The following is a 24,282-nucleotide window of genomic DNA, read 5'->3' as shown; positions in this document are numbered from 1 at the left end:
ACCAAAGCTGTAAAAAACCCCTTTGGAGACACGAAAATGTGAAAGGTGATTGAAGAGGTTTATTTGCTCTGGTTGGCATTGAAGTGCATGGATTTGGACTCAGGATGCCATGGGAGAGAGCAGCCTGCTGCCTGTTTGGGAGAGCCCAGGTCTGTTCCCATGCAGCTCCTGGGAGTGACACTGCACCTCAGAGGAGCTGCTCCTGACACCACAGTGAAGAGAGGGGAGCAAAGCTGATACCATAGAAAAAAATTAATACATTAACCAAGACCTTTTTAAACTTAAAATCTTAAATTAACAAACCAAAACCACTCCAGACCTTAAAGAACATCTCGTTCCTCCCTCCCTGCCGTGGGCTGGGACACCTGCCAGAGGAGCAGGCTCTGACCTGCCCTTGAAAGGGGCAGCCTCAGCTGCCCTGGGCACCCTGCACAGGGCCTCAGCACCTCCCAGGCAGGAATTCCTGCCCAGTATCCGACCCACACCCACTCTGTGCCAGTGTGAAGCCATTCCCCTGGCCTGGGCTCCAGGCCCCTGGAAACAGTCAGGAAGAAGCAAACTCAAGGATTAGAGTGCAGAGCTATCCCAGCTGAGGAGGTACCCAACAGTGTCCAAGGGCCAGGTAAAACTGCAGCACACAACAATTATCTCTGCACTGAGGCTCGGAGCACTGGCTGAACCCAGGGCAAGAAGTGAGCTCAGACCTGGCTGAAAAGAAAAGTGACATTTTCCCATTAAAGCCAAGTGCTGAGGAGGCAGCCATGGGCCAGCAGGAAAAGGATGACACTGGGTGTCACTGCACACCTTTGTGCAGAGCAAAGAAGCTCTGGGGAAGGCCAGAGGCCAACTTCAAAATGTCAGGTCTACAGGGAGTCTCAATTTATCACTGCAAGGATAATTTAAAAAGAAAGAAGGAAAAGCCTCTTTTCTAAATAAAAATTAATAATAATTTAAAAAATCCTAAACCCAGGTGCAGCACAGCACAATAACAATAGTTACTTCAGAACAGACCTACATCCAACTCACAGGAGCAAAGGGATAGGGAAACTTTGCACACCAAACCCCTGAAGAGGATGGAGGTCACCTAAATCACTTTTAAAATGCCTGTTCACTTTTGATGCCATTTTCTATACCGTGGATTTTGAACCAGCAAGAGTTAAGTAGGCTTTTCTGAGATTCATTGTGAGCCTCATTGAAATGCACACTTGTGCTGAGCAGGGTTTGAGAGCTCCTGGAAACCTCTGGTGGCAATGATGTAACCTGACCTATTGCCTTAACAATTTTATGTGCCCCACCATGCAATTCATGCCTGGAACCACTGGCAACAATTACAGGAGCACTGGGTGAGATATAAAACCATGCAATGTGACAGCTAAATGGTAGTTTTATTTGTTTGTTATCTTGAAGGGTCCTTTTTTAAAAGCCACTTTGCACTTCCTTTCTGCATGGAGCAGCTGTCACACTCGGATCTGTGCTGGGATCCTCATCTGGGCAGGGGCTGCTGACATGTTTGACTTGTTTCAGTTCTTAGAACAGAAGGATGAAACCAATGCCCTTTTAAAGTACAACTTCCCTGTAAAGGCACCAGAGTATCTCATGGATAGCTCTGTTGGGCAGCTTCCCACCAAACCTTGATTGTTACGTCTGGAACACACGATCCCAAACAAATGGGTGCCCTGCTCGTTGGCTGCTGCTCAGAGCTCTCCTGCCACCCCATCTAAATAGTTTAAGTGAAAGGAATGGCCCAAAACCATGCTACCTTATACACCTTCTCTTGATTGACTGCAAGAATGTTTAAGCAAGACCTGTGTTTTACCACCCAGACCTCAGAACAGCCAGCAGTGCAGTGGGAGCAATGGTTGTGCTCCAGGTGAGGGACAGCCCTTTGAAACCCTCTGATTTTAACGCCACAAATAGCCAAGTGTGCCCAGAAACCCATCTGTGTGATAGCTCTGACTGAATGGCACAGTCCTTCCACAAGTTAAAAACCATCCATCTGCATTTTGGGTTACCAGAATATTCTGGGTACCTTGAGTCAGCACAAACTCCTGTGCCACAGAGAGCCATTATTCAAAGGATAAGTGCACCTGGATATCTCCAGCTATACACTATTGTGTTTAAAGTACTGCTGCTTTTCCTCCCCTTTGTCAAGGGCTCTGGAGTGCAGTGCCAGCAGATAAGGATTTGGCATCTCCAGAGATAAGACACAGACCTTTTCTAATTCTGCTCAGCTCCATGTTACGTGGTGAGGAGTAAATTAATTTTGCAGCTCCAGATCAGAGATCAGGTGAGTGGCAGCAAGACAACCACAGAATTTTTAGATCAAGGGATTCTTGCTCTTTAAATATGCACTCCATGAAAAATACAAGCGTTGCCTTCAGAGCAGTGATTCATGCTTACCCAGATGTCCTTATCTGCATCAGAAAATATGCCTGTCCTCCAAACCCTCCTGTTAGGTATTTACTGTGTGTTTCATGGCCTGGGACTGCAGCAGTTGGGCAGGGAAGGGAAGAGGCAGCCCATGGGCAAGCACTCTGATTAATTTGCATTAAACCACAGGATGGAGCCTGAACTTCTCCAGGCACATCAGCGTGCATCAATCAGCCTTGTTTGTTTGTCTAGAGTGAATGTTCAAGCTGAACACTTGAAACCTCCTCAGCATTGGAAATATTCCTTCTTGCAAGTAAGCCTCCATAGGAAAAAAATTGTCCTTTGCTGTTTTAGACTTCATGGTTGCCTCCCTGGGTCATAACAGAAAGCAAGAGAAAGAAATGCAGCCAGTACATGAGTAAACAATACTGAGAAAAATGCCCAAATATTACAGACAGACAGAGGGATTTACAGGAGCTGAGGCACTGGAGGCACTGATGGAGGTCCCCAGCCCTGGTACCTCCCAGACTGCTGACACAAATGTGCACCTCTCCAAAACACACATTGCTTTAGCTCTCTCCATCATGAGTTCAAGACACACATTGAGCAATCTCCCTTCCAGAAGAGATTGGTTCCAAAGTGGTGGTGGGGGTTTTTTTGTTAGTTTTTGGGTTTTTTATTTTTTTGGAAAGAGGAGACAATTTTTTTTTTGGCTATGGGGCAATGAGAGTGAGCAAGCTAAATTAATTTGAAAAACAAATTGTGTTAAGGGCAGGGGGGAGCTGATAGATAAGCAGCCATGGGAAATCCATCTAGAGGGAGGACAAACGAGCACAACTTGACTCTCATGTAACCCCTAATCTATTTATAGGGGGAAGAGTCAGGAAATGAAGTACCTTTCAACAGCAGTTTAAGTCAACAACTGAAATTAATTGCCTTCACTTCCAAACTACAGCACTTGTGCAGGCAGCACATGAACAGCCAATTTCACACTCCCAGACTCTGGCAAAACATTGCCAGAACAAGCTCCACCTGGAAAGGGAGACAAAGGCAGCCCTGCCTCTCCCAGCCTCTACAAGGATGCTGTTTGCAGGGAGAGCAGGAGTGCTGCAGGGCAGGGCAGGGGATGGGACAGCACCCGGGGCTGCAGCTGCAGCATGGGAGTGCCACCATCCACACCAGCCTCCCAGGCAGAGAAACCTGCTGCCAGGCTCTGCTCCCCCACACGGGAGCCCAGCAGGGCTGGCAGGGGGTGGGCATGGAGCTGGGACCCCGAGAGGTGACCCCAGCCCCCAGGCTCCTGCCAGCCCCCAGCACCTCAGCTCCAGGCTGTGGGGCAGACCAGGGGCTCACCAGGGAATTGAGTGAGCCACTTGGTTCCCCTACCTTTGGTGTATGGTCTATTAAAGCCAGAATTGCATTTCAAACCCCTTCTTCCTAATGTTTAACCCTTCTTTTGGACTGAAGGTCAGGAAAGTCATCAGCTCTTTGGATTTTTCTCCCTTTGCAGAGCCCGGTGGCATACCTGCTCTCTGAATGCTGTCCTGGGGGTATTTTTTTATTCACCAGGACATTTATCTCCTTCCAGTGTTTGAGATAACAAAGAGATGGGCTGCAAGCCAGCCCAGCAGCCAGGACTTGGGCTCTCCCCCTCACCCACAGCCCAGCTCTGGCCAGAGGGCCCAGAGCTTCATTTTCCACACGTGAAAACTGAGCCAGGGCCATGTCAGCCCTGTCTCCAGCCCAACTTTCACACTGTGTGTGTTTATTTCTGCAGGCTGAGGAAACACAGGCTGGACACAAAATAAGCTCTTTTTCATTTAGCTGTTAACTGAGACGTCTTTTGATTTCCCCTCAATCTGCAGTGGGAAGGAAAAGATTGTCTGTCAGGCCAAGTCTACCTCAGAACTACCAAGGAACCCTTAAAATAAATGCCAGTAAACATGGGGTATGTATATGTTTGTTTGGATGCTGTGTTTGTGAGAAGTTTTGAATTCTATCCCATTGTTTGTAAATATTCTATATAACTCATCTGTTTTTATGTATTAATTTGTATGTGTTCATGTATTTCTGGTAACAACCTGTTTCATGGAAATATTTTAATAAAAATCTGTGAACATGAGGAAAAGTAGAGCACAATACAGATGCACAAACACTCGCTGCATGACTCTGAGGAAAAAAAGTGTACAAGGAATTCACACATCATCTAAACAGAGAAATGCCTGACTCAGAGAGGCTGGAGGAGCCGAGTGTGTCAATCCAGGCTGAGCAGGAGCACTGCCAGCCCTGCTCACCCAGGGTGTCCCCCACTCCGGGGAGCAGGGTGTGAGCAGCAGGAGAGGGCTGAGGTGGCTGATGCCCCAGGGGAGCCCTGGGGATGCAGCAGGACCCGAGGAGGCTGAGCCCAGCCCAGCAGCAGGGGTTTGGAGGGCACTGCTGGGCAGAGGGAGCCTTTCCCAGCACGCTGGCAGGGGTGTGACACCCCAGCAGTGTCACTGCCCAGGGACAGCCCTGCTGCCCTCCAGCCTGCCCTGGTTTCTCCCTCGGGCGGGTCCAACCTGGCTGTCACACCACTGCCAGGCTCACTGGGCTTCATGTGTCTTTAATAAGTTTGCTAAGCATTTGGAGCCCCTCTGGTGCTAAATGCCAGGTGTCTTTTCCCCTTTCTGCAGGTGCACTCAGCGCAGTGCCCTGCTTTGCTGGCTGCACACAGAGGTGCTCAGTGAGAGGTGTGCATCAGCCCAGGGGCTGGAGAGCCCAGGGGCTGCTCTGCTGCTCCTTTTCCCCTTTCTGCAGGTGCACTCAGCGCAGTGCCCTGCTTTGCTGGCTGCACACAGAGGTGCTCAGTGAGAGGTGTGCATCAGCCCAGGGGCTGAACCAGGGGCTGTGCAGTCAGCCAGGGGCTGGAGAGCCCAGGGGCTGCTCTGCTGCTCCCTGGGGCACGGAGAGCAGCTGGGGCTGCCAGGAAAGCAGCCCTGGCCAGGCACAGCAGGACCTGCCCCAGCCCAGCACTCTGCAGGACTCTGCCTCCTCCCCAGCCCTGGCAAAGCCTGGAGGCACAAGCAGGGAGCCTTTCCTTGCTCTGCCCAGGTGATGTGGAAATCCCACATTGCCCCAGGCTAAGCCCCTCTGCCAAAGAGGAAAGCTGGGGGAGGTTCCTGGAGAGCTGCTGCTGCGGTTTCCACATCTCCCTCTCCACCTGGAGCTCAAACACTGCCAGGGGAAGGCAGGAGTGACCCTGAAGTTTATGGTGAGGAGTGTTTTGGAACACAATGGCAGATTTTGTAACGAAATGCCAGAGCTGTTTACACTTCAGAGAAAGTTTTGGACACAGTTCCACATCCAAGGTTAATAATAGTGTTTCGGGTGCAGGAGTCATGCAATAAGTGAAAAGTTGGCTCAGAAATTAATGATGAGAAATGGGGAAACAAAGAAAATAAGTGATATGAGATGAATTATAGCAGGAGGGACCATAAACTGACCAGAAACTATTGCATGAAGACAGAGAGGATAGCAATCACATAAAGGTTAAGAGATAAATACAAGTCCCTCAGCATGCTTGCTTTGCATTAATCTGTGTGTGTCATGAAACACTGGAGTGAAAAAGAAAAAAAGGCAAGGCTAAGGCTTTGGTCAATATAAGTATGTATCTGTTAAGAAAAAAAAACTATTTGAACTTTTGCCCAGAACTTAGAATGAAACCATCTGCACCATTTATGAGCTTCAGGCAGTTAGGTAATATTTTGTTTTGTATTTCAGCTCCTGGGTGATAACAGAGGTGACACATGAAGTGGTCCCACATCCCCTGGTATCACGGCACAGTCACAATACACAGAATGTGCCCACACAATTTCAGAAAGCTAAACCAAACACAGTAACACCAAACCTCTTTGGAAGGTTCACCCCAAACACAGCAACACCAAACCTTTTCAGAAAGCTTCACCCCAAACACAGTAACACCAAACCTCTTCAGAAGGCTTCGGGCAGCTGCCCACACACAGGAACACCATTCCACTCCAGAGGGCTGCAGCGTGTGCCCTCCTGGTCCTCCAGCCCAGCCTTTTATACCCCCAAGTCAATGCCCTGCACCTGTGTGCCCTGTGTGCCCTCTGTGGTTGGTCAGTGCCCCTGGGCACTCCATGGCTCGTTCCCTGCAATGCTGCTCACCTGTGCTGCACAGCTGCAGCCACTCAGGGATGAGCACAGCCCCACCCCAGGCACCACTAACCCTGTGCACCTGTGCCCTCCCTGCTGGCATTGCAGCAGAGCTGGAGGAGAAGAGGGATTGCTCACCAGTGCTTGAGTGGTGCTCACACATCATTTTTTCCTGGTACATAATGAGTTTTGCCTCCACTGAAACCCCAGCTATGGACATTTACACACATTCTCACATCAGGTAGTTTCTGGCCCTCTCACTATATTTCAGGCCCCATCATCAAAATAACATGGGGTTTGTGAAAAACTGTTTGAAAAAATGTTAGCCTTAAAAGGTAGAACAGGTGGATGTTTGAAAAGCAGCCACCTCCTACTCCCATCCCCCCAATCAACTTTAAACTTTAACTAAAATGCTTTTGGAAAAAAAAAAAAAAGTAGCTGAGAATGTAGAAAACTTTGTTTCTTTGTTTGCCAGTATGTAATTTTGTTAGAGGAGCTTCAACCCCTGCAGGCCAAGGCCCCAGTTCTGTGGTGTGTAAGTGCATGGGTACATTCCAGGGGGTACTGGAGACTCAAACACCACCCATGAAGACATGAAATGGGTAAAGAATGGAAGCCAGTAATGCTTTCCTGCATGATGCTCAGAACAGATGAATGAAGCATGAAATTTTTGTGCAGTAAAAAGCCCTGCAAAGATGTTTCTGTTTGGTTCTCTTGGAACATGTCTGTTGGAAGGGCAGGCTATCTGAGACACAGGGAAATGTCCCTTTTCAAACCTACATGCTGCTCTTCTTATTTCTGTATTTTTCTTTCCCAGAAGAGTGCCTTGCAGCACAGGGTTACCTTTCAGGCACTCTCACTTGGGAAGGAAGATAAAGTGGCCCACAGCACGTGTCCCTTACAGCAGGGTCAGTCAGGAGTTACTCCAGGGGCACCACACTTCCAGTGGTGTAAATCCCATCCAGGTGAGGCCAGAGTGATTTCAGAGCAACAAAGAATGTGACAACAGCAGCTTTCATCCAGGGACTACTGGTGGCCCCCGCCTCATGGGCTCTCAGGAATCAAAGCCCAGTGTGTCTGAGCCCATGTCAGCTCAGACAGGGAAATAAAGCAGCCTTTCTAGGCTGCTTCTCAGCATGATAACTCTACTACAGCATTACTCCAAGGCCCTCTGAGTAGCTGCATTTAATAATGCTTTACAGTAAGGTTCCATTTATAAACACTTCATTATTAATAAAGCATGGCAATTTGTAGCATGCATAAAAATTATTTATATTCATGTGCTAAGCAAGCCCATAGATTTAATAATATTGACGTCTCCTCACACGCGTTGTAACAGCTTGTCACAGCATCATCTGTTCAGCATTTCTTACTAATGCCTTTCATACCATGCCTTAGAATAATTTGTTAAAGGATGCAGCTGCATCTATTAAGCCTTTCATAAATATGAATAGCACATTTTCTAAAATGGCACCATATATTAAATTATTACTGGGCATTCTAACTGGAACCAGGATTTCTCTTTCTCGCTTTCCCCCTTTCCCCCTTTCCTTGTTTCTTTTTTTCCTTTCCTTTCCTCTCTGACCTCTGCTCCTTGTTCCTGGTGCAGCACCTTTGAGTGCACCCTGTACAAAATACACAGTTATGCTTTGCACAGTTCACTTTTCCACTTTATTCCTATTCAGGCAATGCCTCTTTTTATTTATTTTTTTTTTCACTATTTTCCTTCTTCTGCCAAGTAAGGTAAAATTGTAGTGCACTGAAATGTTATTAGAGATCAAATTCATAATTGTGAATTTCCTTCCTTTTGTAAGTTTGCCTCAGATCTTTAACATTTTTAATGCATTTTTTAATGTGAATTTCCATGCTATTTTAACTCATTAGTCATGGGCTATCATTTCTTCATGTAATTACTGTAATTTCATCAAGTGACATAATTACAGTAAATACTTTGAGTAATTACTATTCATATGGAAAAAGATATCTGGAGGTGTAATAATGTCATATAATAAAATATTTATGATGTGTAAAGACAAATTATGATGACATATTTACATCACATAGTGGCGTGACAACATTCCATATTTACCTTGGGTGAGGATAATGACACAAAAATAAGTTTCAGTGATGTCATCTCTTGGTAACGATTGCACAGAGTTGTTCAGCATCGAGGTGCAGCAAATTCAATAATTTCTGGAAGGTAAATCATGTTCCCTCACCCCTGGAAATGCCACTAAAGCCAGGGGTTGATCTGCTGCCAGCTGAGGGTGAAAGAAGGATTTATGCCTGCCTTACTGCAGAGCCTGGTCACAGCAGGGTGTGGGAAGGAAAGACTTCCAGCAGGTGGAAGGATCATGAAAGAGGAGCCTGAATTCCTGGCCCACCTGAGCTGTTCTTGGCAGAGGAGGCAGGACTTGCACTGGCTCATAACCCTCATTTTCTGACCCTGGGTCTGCACCTGCCTGGTGGAAAGGCTCCGTGCTTGGGGCAGCAGCTGGCAGACCCAACCTGCTCTGGGGCTCGGCCACCTGTGTGCCTGAAATTAGACAAAATTGTTACCTTTATTCACCGTGCATTCACAGCAAAGTGGTGCTTACCCTACCTCTGGCCTCCCAGAGACCTGAGGACAGCAAGCAGCAGAGAAAATGCAAGTTCCACAGCAAACAGCCAAGAAGAATGCAAATTAAACAGCAAGCAGCCGAGAAGAATGCAAGTTACACAGCCAGACGTGCCAGAGGGAGGCAGAACCTTTGTCCAAAGAAGGGGGCACATGTGCCAGGTGTGGGGCTGGCACCGTGGGTCACACAGAGACAGCCTTGGAGCTGCAAGGGAGGTGCTGCCTTCAGACTCGTGTGGAAGTCAGAGCATCTGTGTCTCTGTGCTAAGCCAGGGCCCCAGGAAGGAAAAAGGAAAAATAATGTGTGGTTGGAGACAAAATATAGATAAATCAAATAAAATATAGTGCATGAGGAGAACCCCAGCTGGCACAGATAATGCAATTTGTGCAGCTTTGCTGCTGTCAGCGTGTCCCATGCTTGTCTGTTAGGGACACCACACACACCTGATCTGCTCACAGCACAGGGATATTCCATTTTCCAGCTCTGTGTGGGCTGTGCCCTCTGTGTGAGCTGCCCTTGGCCTTTCCCTGCCACGTACAGGGTGGATGTGACTCCTGGCACAGCAGTGCCATGATGTGTCACCACCCCTCTCACACCTTGGCCCCAGGTCCCTGAGCAGCCCACACAGATATTTCATGCTGAGGATTATGACAGCATCATGGTGGCTGGAGGCACACTAAAAATAGAACCATTTACTGATTTCTGGTGAACTCTGAGGGTTACATGTCCCTGCTCTGCTGGGAAGGCTGGCTCAGTGGGGCTGTGCCTGTTCCTCAAACCTGGAAGAAAACACTGTAAAATTGGTGTTATTCTCTGTGCATCTGTGAATGCTAACAAAGTCATCTAGAACAGAGATAAAAAGTAAAAGAACTGGGTTTGGGAACAGAGAAACTCTTCAGGGAGATCTCAGGAAATGATGCCAGTGCTGTGCTGTGGATATTTGGGATTTGCCACGTTAGAATCAGGTGTCAGCAGTGCCATTTCTTTGTGCAGCAGAAGACCTGGCTGCTAAGGCCAAAAGCAAAAACAGCTCACTTTTTTTTTGTTAAAAAGAGAAATTCTGAGGATCTGATAGATGGCTCAGTGGGGCTGTGCCTGTTCCTCAAACCTGGAAGAAAACACTGTAAAATTGGTGTTACTCTCTGTGCATCTGTGAATGCTAACAAAGTCATCTAGAACAGAGATAAAAAGTAAAAGAACTGGGTTTGGGAACAGAGAAACTCTTCAGGGAGATCTCAGGAAATGATGCCAGTGCTGTGCTGTGGATATTTGGGATTTGCCACGTTAGAATCAGGTGTCAGCAGTGCCATTTCTTTGTGCAGCAGAAGACCTGGCTGCTAAGGCCAAAAGCAAAAACAGCTCACTTTTTTTGTTGTTAAAAAGAGGAATTCTGATGATCTAATAGAATTTTAGATCTGTCTTGCCTTTCTCTGGATTTAGCTTAATAAGTGCCAATGCCACCATTGGGACACAAAGCAAAGAGCTAATGCCACTTAAATATAAGCATATCCATATTATACACACACAAATGTTATCATAAATACCTGTCATTTCTGTTTGCATAAATGCACAAATTGTTATTTCTGTAGAATGAACTACTGCTTGGTTTACAACCTGCAGAGGTTTTGAGGTTTTGAATGGTGTCAGTAAGGCTCAGTGCACTGTAGCCACTGTTCAATTGCTTGCCAGAGCCCCAGGCTCAGCTGCTCTTATAAATCTTAAACCAGATCCTTGGAACTTGCAGACAAATCCAAAGACCAAGACCAAACAACCAACAAAAAAAAAAAAAAAAAGAAAGAAAAAAAAAGAAATTAGAAATCAGATGCTCAAGAGAGAATATTCTTGCCAGTAACATGACAGAGTCAAGTTAATTCAAAGTGATTCAAACAAGAGAGATGATTTATTTTTTTTTTTAGGATATTGCTGGCCAGTTCTGCATCCTGAATCTGATTGACATATGATACTACTAGGCTGAATGAAGACATTTTGCACATGTTTTTGCTTTAAAGAGCAATTGCTAGGGGTAACACTGGTTACTTACAACGTGGAGACAAGCCAAACTATCTGGAGTTATTCTGAATGAGAGTGGATTGCTGGCTATCTCATGCTTCAAGGTTTGCAGGACTGGGTGCATAATTCAGCATTCCTCACATCACCATGTGAGCACATAAACTCAGAGGGCTGCAGAAAGAAATGAGAAGCTCAGGTTCCTACCAGGTGTGCCATTCACTTCTGAGAATGGGCTTTTCCACTACAAGGACTTGAATGAGCTCCTCAGTAGATTTTATGGGAAGATCTTTGACTTTTGCAGTAATTTCACCACAAAAAGGAATGTTTTGATATAAATTTTTGACTGGGGTTTTTGGACTCCTGTTTTTCTAATACCCATCTCTTTCCACTGCTGCCTTTAAACATTTTCCTCAGAGTTTTATTATTTTTAGCAATCTATACCTTTCTGAATATACTTTCCATATTTTGGGATTTTGGAAAGATTTTTCTGAATGGAAGCTCCTCTGTCCCATGAGGTGTCGATGCAATATTGAGAGCAATAGCAAATTAGTTCATTAATTCTTAACAGCAGCCTGAATCTGTAGAGGCAAGCTTGGGTGGGAAAGTCCTTAAATCTGTCAGGATTTAATCCCTCCTTTTGTTTGTTTGCTTGGTTTTCAGGCAGCACAGCTGATCCTCCTGTTACAGCCTGTTCACACTTCTGAGTAGCTTCAGTTTCCCTCAGCCTTGCATCAGAGAGCTGAGCAACAAAATACTCCCCAAGTTCTGCTCAAAAAAACCAAAACAGACCAACAAAACATAGCTCAAACCCAACCCAGCTCTGTTTGAACTATCAGCCCATTTATCAGTGCACATGCCAAGTTCCCCCCAGCTGGGGAAGAAGAACCTGAGTTTCTGGAGCAGCCCCGTTTTCCTGAGGATGGCATGGCATTAGCACAGGGAGGGAGTGGGAGAAAACCCCACAAACTGAACCACCTGGTCCAAAATCCACCTGGCAATCCCACTAACACCTGAGACTGGCTAATCTAGGTTTCCCCACGTTCAGAATGAAGGTTTTCTAGCCTTTTCCAGGCACTGATTCTACCCTAAACCAGACAGCTCAGGCTCCCTCAGTCACCAATTCGTGTTTTCAGCAGTTCCGTGTGTGGTTTATCTCCACATCACTCGTGTTTGATCACTCTGTGCATGTGTGCATGGCAGTGCTCCCTTTTGGGTGCTTTTTGTCATGTTTTGTCACACAGGGCAAGCTGAGATGCCCCTGCTCTGAGCCAGTGAGGGCCCAGCACCTCCCAGGGATGCTTTTCCTCAGGGCACACAGCGTGTCAGAGCACCCTGCCTGAGTGTGCTCCTCATGTGGCAAGGCACATCAGCTGCTGAACGTGTCTCAGAGTGAACAACAGCAGGGAAACACGGGGGGAATGCAGAGAAACAGGCAGTGCAGAGATGGAAATAGCCTGCACCAGCCCCACTGCTGGTGGCCGGTGCCCACAGGGTGGGCATTGCCAAGAGACTTGGGAATAAATCCAGATCCTGGCAGCAGACAGTGCCCACCAGGCCAGCAACACTTGCTTCCAGTCCTTTGCAAACTGTGGTTTGTTAGCTAGCTACTAAAACTTTAAGAAAGTCTAAATGGCTGTAACTGAAACAAGGCAGAACTCTGTTTCAATAAACTTCAAAGTGGCATTGAGGGTTTTTTATGCATTGTATTTTGTGAAGGCATTTGCCTCCAAATTGTGTTAACAAAAATATGTTGTTTGACAGATATCATCTCAGCAGACAGGTTGCCTAATCTGTTTTATTGACAAATTGACTTATTATTTGATCAACTTGAATATAGTCTTCAAGATATACTTCCATTATAAAAAAGTACATGGAACAGAGAATAATGTGTTTAGTCCATCATCTGCTTTCAGCTGTCATTTAAACATTGGTGTGTCTGTAAGAAAAGAAAAAAGTTATCCAGTTGTTTTGATCATGCTGTCAGAACCATCTTTATTGTCTGGGGGGAATGCCCATGTAATTTCTTCTTCCTTGATACGATAATATCTTGACCCTCCTCATTCAGTCAGAAGAAAGCAGGTTACAATGGCTCTACCCACCACCTACATGAAGTTTCACATTCTATCAGAAGAGAAACAAAGCATCTCTGGGAGCCAGAATCACTTATACTTCACTTCCTCTGTCTTCTCTTTCAATGGGACCAGGAAACAAAGTGAAGTTTAAAGGTTTCCCTCACTGCAGTCAGAAATGCTTTTAAAAAAAATAAAATTTAAGCTGTTGTGTTGCTGTCTATTCATTAAGGGGGGGCGAGGGTGGGCTGTTGGTTATATTTATTTTTAAGTCAATAAGTTCCACTTGAAAAGTTTCAAAAGTATAAAGAATAAAAAAGAAGTAAGATCCGTATGGATTCAGGTAGCAAGGCAGATGTGGCAGCTTTAAGAGTGCTCCTCAGCACATTGTTGTGGGGACCTTTCCTGTGTCCTGGGTCTGATGGGGGAAATCCTGCTGATCCCTGCCTGTGGGGCTGATGCTCAGGCACTGAGGGAGTGAGATCAGACAAGACTGAAATCTGGACCTGCAGAAACAACCTGCTGCCTTTGGCTGTTTGCTCCTGAAACTTAACATCAGAAATAAATTCATACTTGGGAGCAAGGCAGCCACCAAAAAACATTCCTCCATTTAGTCCATTTCTGGGTGTCAGTCCCAATTTGTCTGTTTGCAATTACACTCACAGTAGGTGGATCAGCTCCACTAGAGATAATTAAAAAGACCCCATTTTGTGATAAAAAAAAATCCCTCTGGATTCCAGATAATTACCAGTATTGAAAATCTTAGCCCTTTAAAATCAAATGGAATAGACTTTTCATTGGGAAAGTAAGTGCACAAACTGAATTAAAAAACCCCTTAAGTTGTCAATACAAAGGAAAATTATTTTCTTTTCTTGTTTAACTCAGTGGGTAAATATATCCTTAGAGGGAAGCTGAATAGGCTTTTGATGCACAAAAGCTGGATTTTGATAACATGAAGCCCCTAAAAGAAGCCCCAAATCCAAACAGTTGTGTTAAAAATGTGGGAGCTCTGGAAGTGACAATCAGAGCCTGAGCTGTACCATCCCTGTCTGGTTTAGCAAAGCACAGATCTGACTAATGGAAACCTGGCCACAGAGAAAAAAACAAGCCCAAACCACCCACAATTTGCTCATCTTCGGGGTTTTTTTCTTCCTATTTTTTTTAACAGCAGACATTTAATGCCATGCTTGTCTGAGAGCTTTTCCTGTAGCTAATAATACTTTGCACTGTAGTGCCTTTAATCCAAAGATCTCAAAGTGCTTTGCAGGCATTAATGAATTAAACCTCATAACACCCCTTTGAAGTAGGCATTATTATGGCAGTCTTAGAGATGGGCTGAGTAATTTTCCTGAAGTTGTAGAGCAAGTCCCTGACAGAGTCAGGAATAGCTGCTGAAGTCCTGCATCTCAGCCGCTTCTACAGCCACCCTTCCACTCTCCCGGATTAACTCCCTTAAATCATTTTAATTTTAAATAATTACTTTGATTTACTCGCCGTATTTAAGCCGTGTCTCTGTTAAATACAAGGGGAGGCACTGCTTTATCTGGGGTGGGTGAGGCATTCAGCCCTGTGCAAGCTGTGCACTTACAGTGACACAAATCCCCGTGTGGGGATGCTCCTGGGGGGCACAGGAGGGGCTGGGCAGGGCTCAGCGTCAGCCCCGGCCTCAGGCAGCCCCACTCAGCTGTGCACAGCCCCATCAGCTGGGCTGGCACCAGGGACTGCCTGGAATCAGCAGCAGCATCACCCGGGGGGGACCGAGGACTAGAAAGGGTCCTTATGGCACTGCCCTGCCCATGCCAGCAGGGTACTCACATTTTGGGGCACCCCAGCCCTCCTTCCTCCTCCTACCAGCAGGGTACTCACATTTTGGGATACCCCAGCCCTCCTTCCTCCTCCTGATGGTGCTAAGACTGAACACACAATGGAGATCCAAACCAAGCCTAACTTCTGCCAAAAAGCCATTCAAACCTGAATGGCCACCCAGGGCTGGCAGAGTGTGCACTAAGGCTCAGATTCCTGCTCTTATTTAGGTTTTCAATGGTGTATGTTCCATTCTACTGTCCTTTAGGCCCAACTCTCCTGGAAGTCTCCCTGCACAGCTGCTGCAGCAGGGATGTGCTGCAGCTGGGGCCCAGCTGATGCTCACAGGGCTGCCCACACCACCAGCCTGCCCGAGTGAGGCCAAGGATGCTCCAGTGCTCGCTTCTTTTCCCTGTCTTTGTGGTTACCTCTCAAGAACCTCTGATTGCAGTGCCCAAGTGCCACTGTGACACCACCAGACACCACTGGAGCATCCCAGGGACTGAAAAGAACTCTTGGTGGTCTGAGGCAGCAGAGAAACATGTTCAGAGGGTTTTCTGTACCTCTGCAGCATGTGTTCTCCCCTGGCTGGCCCGACAGACGCTGCCTGCTCCTCTCCCACGTTGCTTTCCTGCAGCATTGCTGAATATTTATTAAGTGAGAGCTATTGACAGGCTCCCCTGCACCCTGTTCTCAGCGATGCCAGAGCCCAGCTCCGAGCTCCTGGTGAGGCACATACGCTTCCCTTAACCTTTCCTGCCTCCTGCGGGGGGTCTTTTCACTTTCCTACACACACAGAGCCCGCTCTGTTCCTTGCTTGGGAGGAATGCGCTAATTGTCACACGTCTTTCTTTTTAAAATAGTTTAATGTCATAATTATCCTCATTTTCTTCCTTCCTGCTGCAGGCAATTGCTGGAATGTTTTAGAAGTTTTTGAAAAAAAAAAAATTAGAAAAAAAAAAAACCCAGCCAAAACCCCCTCACAACTTGTCTAGGGAGAGAATTTGTACCACTCCCAAGGCTGGGCAATATCACTTAAGGACACTAGAAACTTTTTTTTCACCTCAGCTGCATACTTAGGGTTTAACTAGTTGTCATTCCTGGTTTTGCAAAGCCCAGCCTTATGCACACATATTACAGTTTAGATGTATCTGCAGCTTAGATTGTGTCAGGTTCTCCTTGACATTTTTCCACCACAGGTTTAGGGAACATTTTTGCTTCTGTCGGGTACCAGCCACACCAAAAAGGAAAACAAAAAAGAAAAGACAAAAAAAAAGAAAAAGAAAAAAGTTCTAAGTCACTCCATCTCTGTGTAGAGTGGTGAGAAGACGTCACCTGCTGATCCAGGTGGGCAGTGTGAGCCATGTCCCTCCATCACATGCTGCTGACAGTACAGAAAAAGGCATTTTGAGGAGTTAAACATTCTGACCTTTGCTGGCCTGAGCCAGCATCACATGGCTCTTCTGAAGCCCATTTCCTGGCCAGGTGCTCCTGGCTGTATCAGGGGGCTGCCAGAGCAGATCTCTGCTTTGCTCCTGGGAGCTTCCAGGTGCCCCCTCACTCACAGGAAGAGCAGAGGACAACCTGGCAAAGCAAAGCACTGGGGACAGGTTCTTAGGATCTCCTGCTTCCCCAAATATTGCCTTTTCCCTTTAGGAAATCTGGAAGCACAGAGTGGCATCTGTCAAGCCGTAGGCACTTGAGAGTAAGCACCCATCAGAATAACTTACTGTCAAAACCAGGTACAAATTCATTTCATCCCACTTGGTGCCATATGCTGCTGTCAAAACTCCATGAACTGTTTAGGCAGCATGTTGGGACATTCTGACTAACTCGGAGCTGAGCTATTTTTTCCGTAGCTCGGTGTCACTGTGCTTATAATTGGGTATTCCCTGAGCACAGCAGGCTCAGGGAGAGCCCAGCCTGGGCAGGGCCATGGCCAAGCCCTGCCCGTGGTGCTGCACACTGCCCTGGCCACCCTGCCCAGGACCTGCTCCTCCCTCTGCTCTAAGGCCAGGGGTGATTTTTGTGGCTGTGGCTTGATGAAAACCTTGAATCTCGGAGCAGAGTGGGGAGCTGAATCTAAATCTCATTTTCAGCTGTTTGGTTCTCTTTGCAGGAAGGCTGGCTAGCACGCCCTTTGCTGTAAGAAGTGGGAAACAGACCACAGGATAGGTAAAGAACACATTTGCTGTTTTATTGGTGCCTTGCAGGGCAGTAATACTGAAAAAGGGGAATGCAAAAGAAACAAAAAACCCAAAAACCAAAACCAAAAAACCCAGGATGGTGGCAATCCACATCGTATTTTTTTTAAAGAGTACATCAACTCCTGTTTTTTTTCATTTATTGTGGCATGAATGATAACATAAAACCAAAACATGAAAATATACAACTTATATTACACTATGTGTTATGAACAAAATATAAATCTATAACTCTATGTTATATTTACATAATTATTTCTTTTATTAAATTTCAAGTGAGATGGTAGGTTGCACATACTTTGTTTTAAGCTCCAGGCATTTGATTGTCTCTATTTCTTTTCTATTTTCATTTCACTTGTAAAATCCAAAACGTTAGAAGGAGTAAGAGCTTTAGAGCCAATGGAGCTATATAAATACTGTTTCAGCAAACCAGTGACAAAAAACACTGGGGAGTAGAGAAATCAGTCAGTAGAAAAAACGAACTTGACACGTTCTTCAATCTGGGAAACTGACAAGTTAAGATAAAGTCGAAAAAATGTAAATATAAACCAAGCTAAACAGACAGCCCATGCCCTGTGAATTGAGGATACACTTGAATCCACACTGAGTGAATGACAGAGTTATTTGCAAAATGGAAGGGACGGTTGTACCCAGCAGTGGTCAGGCACAGGGAGCTCCCATCCCGCAGCGCGGGCCCCGCACGTCCCGGACGCCGCGCAGCTGCCTCTCCTCGCAGCAGACGAGTTCTTGCTCAGGAAGACCTACATTTCCACCGAGTGTAATTATTTCTGATGGTACAAATGTGATGTCAGAGGCTTCTTCGGGGACAATAACAGCTCATCTCTTTGGATTAAAAAGAAAAAGCTCTGAAAATGTGCTGTAAAAAGGTTAAAGACAATTTACTTTCTAAAAAATGATTTAATTAAAGACAGTCTACTGCAGTAACCAAATCTTTGAAATAATGTCTTCGAAGAAAGAATTTCTTCCATGTGCATTCATAATAAGAGGATTTGGTTACAAAACTAATTAAATGCTATAATAATAGCTAGTGTTCTTTTCTGGGGGCCTGATTAATATAGCGGAACGGTTAGATAAAGATGTTAAATGCACTTAAAAATCCTATTTTACTAATATAAGGCATGAATAAATGGAAAAAAGGATATACTCTGTGTTATTTAATTGAGCTTAGAAGCAAGTGCCTCAGTTTTTTCCTTTCTTTTCCCCTTTTCCCCACTGCTGGATGTTCTTTCTCAAGCTCCCAAGATGCATGGTGGCTTCCCCCATCCAGGAGGAGGTGGCCTTCCACCCCAGGCAGCTCCCAGGGAAGAGGGAACAGAGCCCACCCTGGCACTAGGGCCTCAATGAGCTTCTAGGGTAATAAATCCTAATCTCTTCTAACCTGGTTTTTCTACGTGCTCCAGGGCATAGAGCCCAGTAAAAAAAAAAATAAAAAAAATAAAAAGAAAAAAGACAGGAAGATAATTTTCATAAATGCATATTTTGCTTTTTTGTTTTTTAGGTATTTTTTTTTCCCCCAGAAAATCAAGAGGGACAACAGTATCCTGTTTTCAAATCTGGTCTTCTACTGCTGAAGGACATGTGGGTGCTCATCCTTGGACCTCAGAAAACACTAGCATGGGTGTTAAGCACTTTGCTGGTTTGGAACCCCAGAGCCATTTATTTATGTCTTCATCTTTTGATTTTTTTTTTTTCCTTTTTAACATTTCTGCATGGGTTCCAACATGCCAAAGGTGGAGGAGGGGGACAGTGTGCTACAGCAGCCCCTTCCCCCAGCCCCAGGGCAGGACAGGTGGGGCACAGCCTCGGAGGGAACGAGCATGAACAGCCTGCCCTGGCTGGGGCTGGGGGCTCTGGGGGCACTGCCCTCTGTGCCAGGGACCCCAGAATGGGGACACCAGGCTGGGGACACCAGGCACTGCCCTCTGTGCCAGGGACCCCAGAATGGGGACACCAGGCACTGCCCATCCCTGGCTGCCCCCAGCCTCTCCCAGGAATTCAGGGCCAGAAGTTGGTCCCACTGAAGCCCAGGGGCCCCTTCCCCCTGAGCCTGGCCAGCCCAAGGCTTGCTCCAACCCCAGCTGGCGGCCAGGCACCTACCTGGAGCTAAAACAAAGTATCCTGGCGGCCTGAAGTTAAATTAAACCAGAGGGTCTCTCAACTGCGGTGGAAATCAAGCATCCAGCAAATGTGAGGTGAACCCACAAGAGTCAGAAGTAATTTGTTCACAAAGACAGGGAACAAATTTAAAAGTTTTAAAAAAATAAAATAAAAAGGAGCAAATATCTGTTTTCACATTGTACATAATAATGATATAAAAACAATTGTCTATTTTTTTTTTCCTTCTTATCCAAACAGAGTGCTTCAAAAAAATTGGCTCTAGATGACTGGTGTAATTAAATAACTAAAATGAGTGATGAGAGAGCAGAAGTTAATTAAGATTGAAAACAACACTCCCATTAATTCACTCCATCATAATAAACATCAGAAGTTGACATGGCTGGGGCCAAAATTAAAATAAAAGAAAGAGAAATGGTGTGAGCAGAAGAAGAAGCAATTTGTTTTCATATGTATATATATATATATTTATATATATATAAAAAGGTAAGGTGGGGAGGGGTATCCATTTTAAATAGCCTAACAGCTTCATTTGCTGCACTGCCAAATTAGAACAGAATAAAATAAAGTTAAAAAGGGGGGGAGGGTGTAAATAAATTATACATAATTTACTAATCTGGGAACAGCTGACCATTATTATTATTATTATAATTACCATTCAACACTAGCAAGAAGAGGCAGTTCAACTGAAAAAAACAAACCCCAACACAGTCATAAAATACAAACAGAAAAGAACCCTCTCTGACACGGAGGATATGATCAGCTACTCCAAGCATAATTTCAGAGCAAATCTTCTGAGAGAGAGAAAATAGAAAAGAATGTTTCAAAGCAGAGGTGGAAATCAAAACGGGGAAAACAGAGAGAAAGAAAAGAGATGTAGCAGGGTGCAACTGTCACATACCCAAACATGGGAGTATTGTCCTAAGTGCTCAATGGCATTTGCTTTTTGCTTTGCACGAGGTCTGCAGAGCCCAAGTTACACTTCAAGTGGGATTTCCAGAGGCAAAGAAAAGCATTCCCTCCTCCTACCTGTCCTGTTCATCGTCCTGCACCTGGCACCAAGGGCTGAACTTGCCTGACTGAGGGACTGCTTGCAAAGTCAGGGCTGCCAAACAGTGCTGAGCATGTCCTGGGCTGGGATCTCGCTGCCACCAAGGTGTGTGGGGCTAAATTTGTAACTTACAGGGGATAACACCAGCAGTGCAGCTCCCTCTGGGAGTAGGAATTTACCAGGAAACAACCCAGAGCTGGCATCCTCAGCTGAAGAAAGAATTAGGAGGAAGGTTTCTGCCTCAGCACGATGCCGAGACCTTCCCTTCCCTTCCTGGGCACAGAGCAGCTCCCAGACACCTTCCTGACCCTGTGGCTGCCCAAGGAAGGCAGATCTGCCCAAGCAGTGGGACTGCTCCACGACAAGACTGCAAATGCTGAGCGCAGAGAATGATTTTTCAGCTGTGAGAGGCAGCAGCGAGGGGAACTCAGCACTGCACTGGTCTGAGTTCTTGTAACCCCCCTTGGAATACAGAAATCTCCTCACAGTTATCAGCCTTCCTTCCCACACAAATATCCCACAAGTAAAAGAAGAATTTCAGCTAGTGCACAGGAGAGAAAGAAGTCAGTGAAAAAAAAAAATTGCCTTTTGATTCAGAAATAAGTACTCAACCACCCTGAAGGGACGAGTTCATCAGAACTGGGCCCGCTTGGTGGTAACTTAATTATGCTCAGCACCTGGTAACATTTCCAGCTGCTGGGTCCCGTGCAGAACAAACCACATTTTGGACAAGCCTTTTATGTTGTTTATGCTGCCACTTGAAGTGCAAACTAAAAGTAAAGGTTTCTTATAGACCAAGTTGCTTGGAGGGTGCAGGACTTGATTCTGGAACATGCTTTTTGCTCACGATAGTCCAAGATTATTCTTATTAGTACCATAAACACGCACACATGAAAATCCAAGACCATAAAATATTTTTTCTCTAAATTTCTTATGTCTCTCTCTCTTTTTTTTTTCACCTGAGAACAGCACCTACAGTTTCCTTTAAAAAGCAAAAGCAAAAGCAAAAATATATGTCTAATCTCACCAGCTGCTGGTATATCAGGTTCTTCAAGGGATTGTCTAAGATATAACACTGTCCTAACTTCAGACAGAGCAAGAAGCAAATGAAAAACCAAAGAAAAACAAAACAAGAAGAGACCAACCTAAGAAAAGCAAATTGGACTAGTTCAGCGCTTTAGTACAAATTTGGCACTTGCTCAAAGACTCAGTATGGTGTGCAACTGATGAAGAGAAGTCCTCTCTTGAAAGGAAATGCTTGTTGGGGTTAACAGAAAGACTCCCCACTTCCTTCCTTGCCAGCCACGCGCACAGGCACGCACACACACACACTTCTGACCCAGATTTGACAGGGAGGAGGAGGAGAAGGAGGAGGAAGAGGAAGAAGAGGAGGAGGAGGAGACAGAGGGGATTAAAAGGAATTTTATCTTTTTTTTTTTTCCTGTCAGGTGCATTACCAAAAAAAAAAAAATTATTTCTCTTTAAACTGTAGCACAAAACAACAAAACACATTCACAAGCCACTTGTTGGCACTGTGTACCTGAGTGAGAATTTCTAGAACATTGTAGAACAAACAGCCATAAAGTTTATTTGAAAAAAAAATAATAATAATAAAAGGTCAACGGGTAAGACTTCAGTGCTTGGGTATAGCAGCTGAATTACTGGCATTATTTTACCCATAGCTTATATCATTCTGTTGTTGTTGTCGTTGTCCTTGTTTCCTTTCTTCTGAGCCTTTTTCCTTCTGATGCAGGCTGATGTCTATTAGTCAGCTGATGTCCCAACTAGTTAAGACTAACAGTTAAAGTAACAGTCAGTGTATGAGAAAGTTAATGTGCTTGGCCACTGGCAAGGATAAACCAGACGGGCTTTATTGACTTTTGTTTTCCTTTCCTCCTTGAAGTCCTGCGGGCGGCGGGGCCCCATCAGTTGGCCTGGCCCGCCATGTGGTTTTCACTGTCACTGCCATAGTCTGCATCGGGGTCCTCCTCCTCCTCGTCGTAGTCGTCGTAGACGTCGCCGTTGGCCTCGTCGGGCTGCAGCTCCTCCTTGACGTGGGGCTCGTCGCCCTTGGGCCCGAAGGCGCCCGGCAGGCCGGGCAGGCCGGGCTCGGGGCTGCTGGACACGCTCGAGTGCTCCGAGGGCAGGTGCGGCGAGGGCATGCCCGCCATGGCGATGGCTCCCGGGTACACCACGCCCGCCGTGGCCAGCGGCAGCTGCGCCTGTTGCCTGCCAGGAGAGAGTGCAGGGTTGGGATGCTGCAGGGAGCCCCAGCGGGGAGGGCTCGGCACGGGCATGCACGGGAGTCCCTGCTCCAGCACTGGGAACTCACCGAGCGATGCTCACAAACTAACCCCAATCAATTCCATGGGAAGGAAACCCCTCTAGCTGCACCTGGGCTACACGGCTTCAGCTGGCCTGCTTGTGGGGGAAATGTCTTTGTTTCCATCAGCTTGGTGCCACCCAAAAATAAACATGCTTGCCAGCTGTGGTCCACCTTTAAACCTGCATATTTTGAAAAGCTTCCCTTAAAAAATCCAGCCTGCTGTCAGGAGTGGACATGAGTCCCAGTTAGTAGACATAAACTGCCAGTAGGAGAGAGGCAGCAAGATCTAGGCAGACTGCACAGGAAGGGGAAGGTGCTGCAGGAAAATGCCTCTGGGTGAGGAGAAAGCAGAGACAATCCTTACTCCACATTCCTTCAGGGACCTGCCCATTACCAGGGAGAGGAACAGTGGGCTTTCTGGAGCCAAGGTGAGTTTACAGCAAGGATCACTAAAGGCCTCCCACTGGAAGGTGAGTTTCCACTGCCCTTGTGAAAAGCAGATTCTCTGAAGGAAGGTGGGTAAAATTGGGAAAAGGCAGACTTAAAATGGAAGCGGGCACGATTGAAAAATAAATAAAAAGCAAGGAAACAACATGAGCATTTGAGAAAATCTCCTACAGGATGCCTTTACACAGCGTCTAAGCCTCGGAATCCTGTCTGCAGTAATGAAAGAAGAATTATTCCAGGCCACAGAAATTCCCTTTGCATCAAGAACACTAGCTGTGTTATACCAGTGTTTGTTTCCCTGAGAAGCTTCAGAGTCCCGACAAGCCCAGAGGTTTAAAATTCATGCTCCTTTTGTTGCCTTCCTGCATGAAGTAATTCCATTGCAGTAATTCTGCTCAGTACATGCTGCACATTGTAATGTCATCAGCGGTGTGTCCATCTGCACTGAAAAGCCTTGCCACAGGAGACAGGGCAGAGTCTCTTGAGATGAACATTCTTAATTAAGAATGAAACCCTTCCCTGTTCCCCTGCCTGCCTGTGCCCTGGCTGCACAGTAAGCCTCACACAGTACAGTGATCCTGAAAGACTTTCCTCTGCCAAGCAGCTTTATATTTGTTTGGAATTGCTTGCTGCATTTTCAGATACTTCCTGCCTGCCATCCAAGCAAGGCCTCCCTCCACAGAGCCCTTATTTCCACATTTCTGAAACAACCCAAGTTGTCTCAGCTGAAGATGCAGCTCTTAAAGTAGGGAGCAGATCTAATTTGCATTTTATTCTTAATTCAGTAGAAAGGCTTTTGTTTTCTGGAGTCAGCATCTCTGCAACAAGATTCAGCACACTTAAACTGGTTTTAATATTTAACAATAGGAACACTTTGCACTTAAATGGTGCTTTTCAGAGTGCTTTTCAAATATTGAATAATTTAAGAATAGTATTTTTCCACCTCTGTGGGATGTCCAGCCTAGAGGATCTTGCAGCAGTCCTCAGGTACTAATGTATTAGGGCTCTCAGCAGGCCATGCCTGACACGCTACCGCTGGAGATGAGGACACTGAAATAGGGAACACTAAAAAATACCCAGTCCTTCCCACTGG

At 46.0% G+C, this 24,282-nt stretch overlaps 1 protein-coding gene across 16 annotated transcripts in view; it reads right to left on the bottom strand.

The window, feature by feature from the left end:
* Window positions 1-17,197: 17,197 nt before the first annotated feature.
* SOX5 (SRY-box transcription factor 5) overlaps window positions 17,198-24,282 on the bottom strand; it is a 607,462-nt gene continuing 600,377 nt past the window's right edge. For all 16 annotated transcript variants that reach the window (XM_039698241.1, XM_039698239.1, XM_039698237.1 and 13 more), the window contains one exon: window positions 17,198-22,645. In XM_039698241.1, coding sequence (XP_039554175.1) covers window positions 22,342-22,645 — 304 coding nt within the window. In that variant the 3' untranslated portion in view covers window positions 17,198-22,341. The remainder of the gene's footprint in view (window positions 22,646-24,282) is intronic.

Source organism: Passer montanus, unplaced genomic scaffold (assembly GCF_014805655.1).
Source record: "Passer montanus isolate IOZ18808 unplaced genomic scaffold, ASM1480565v1 scaffold122, whole genome shotgun sequence".
NCBI classification, from domain to species: domain Eukaryota; kingdom Metazoa; phylum Chordata; class Aves; order Passeriformes; family Passeridae; genus Passer; species Passer montanus.
This window is presented reverse-complemented; position numbering and strand designations above follow the sequence as displayed.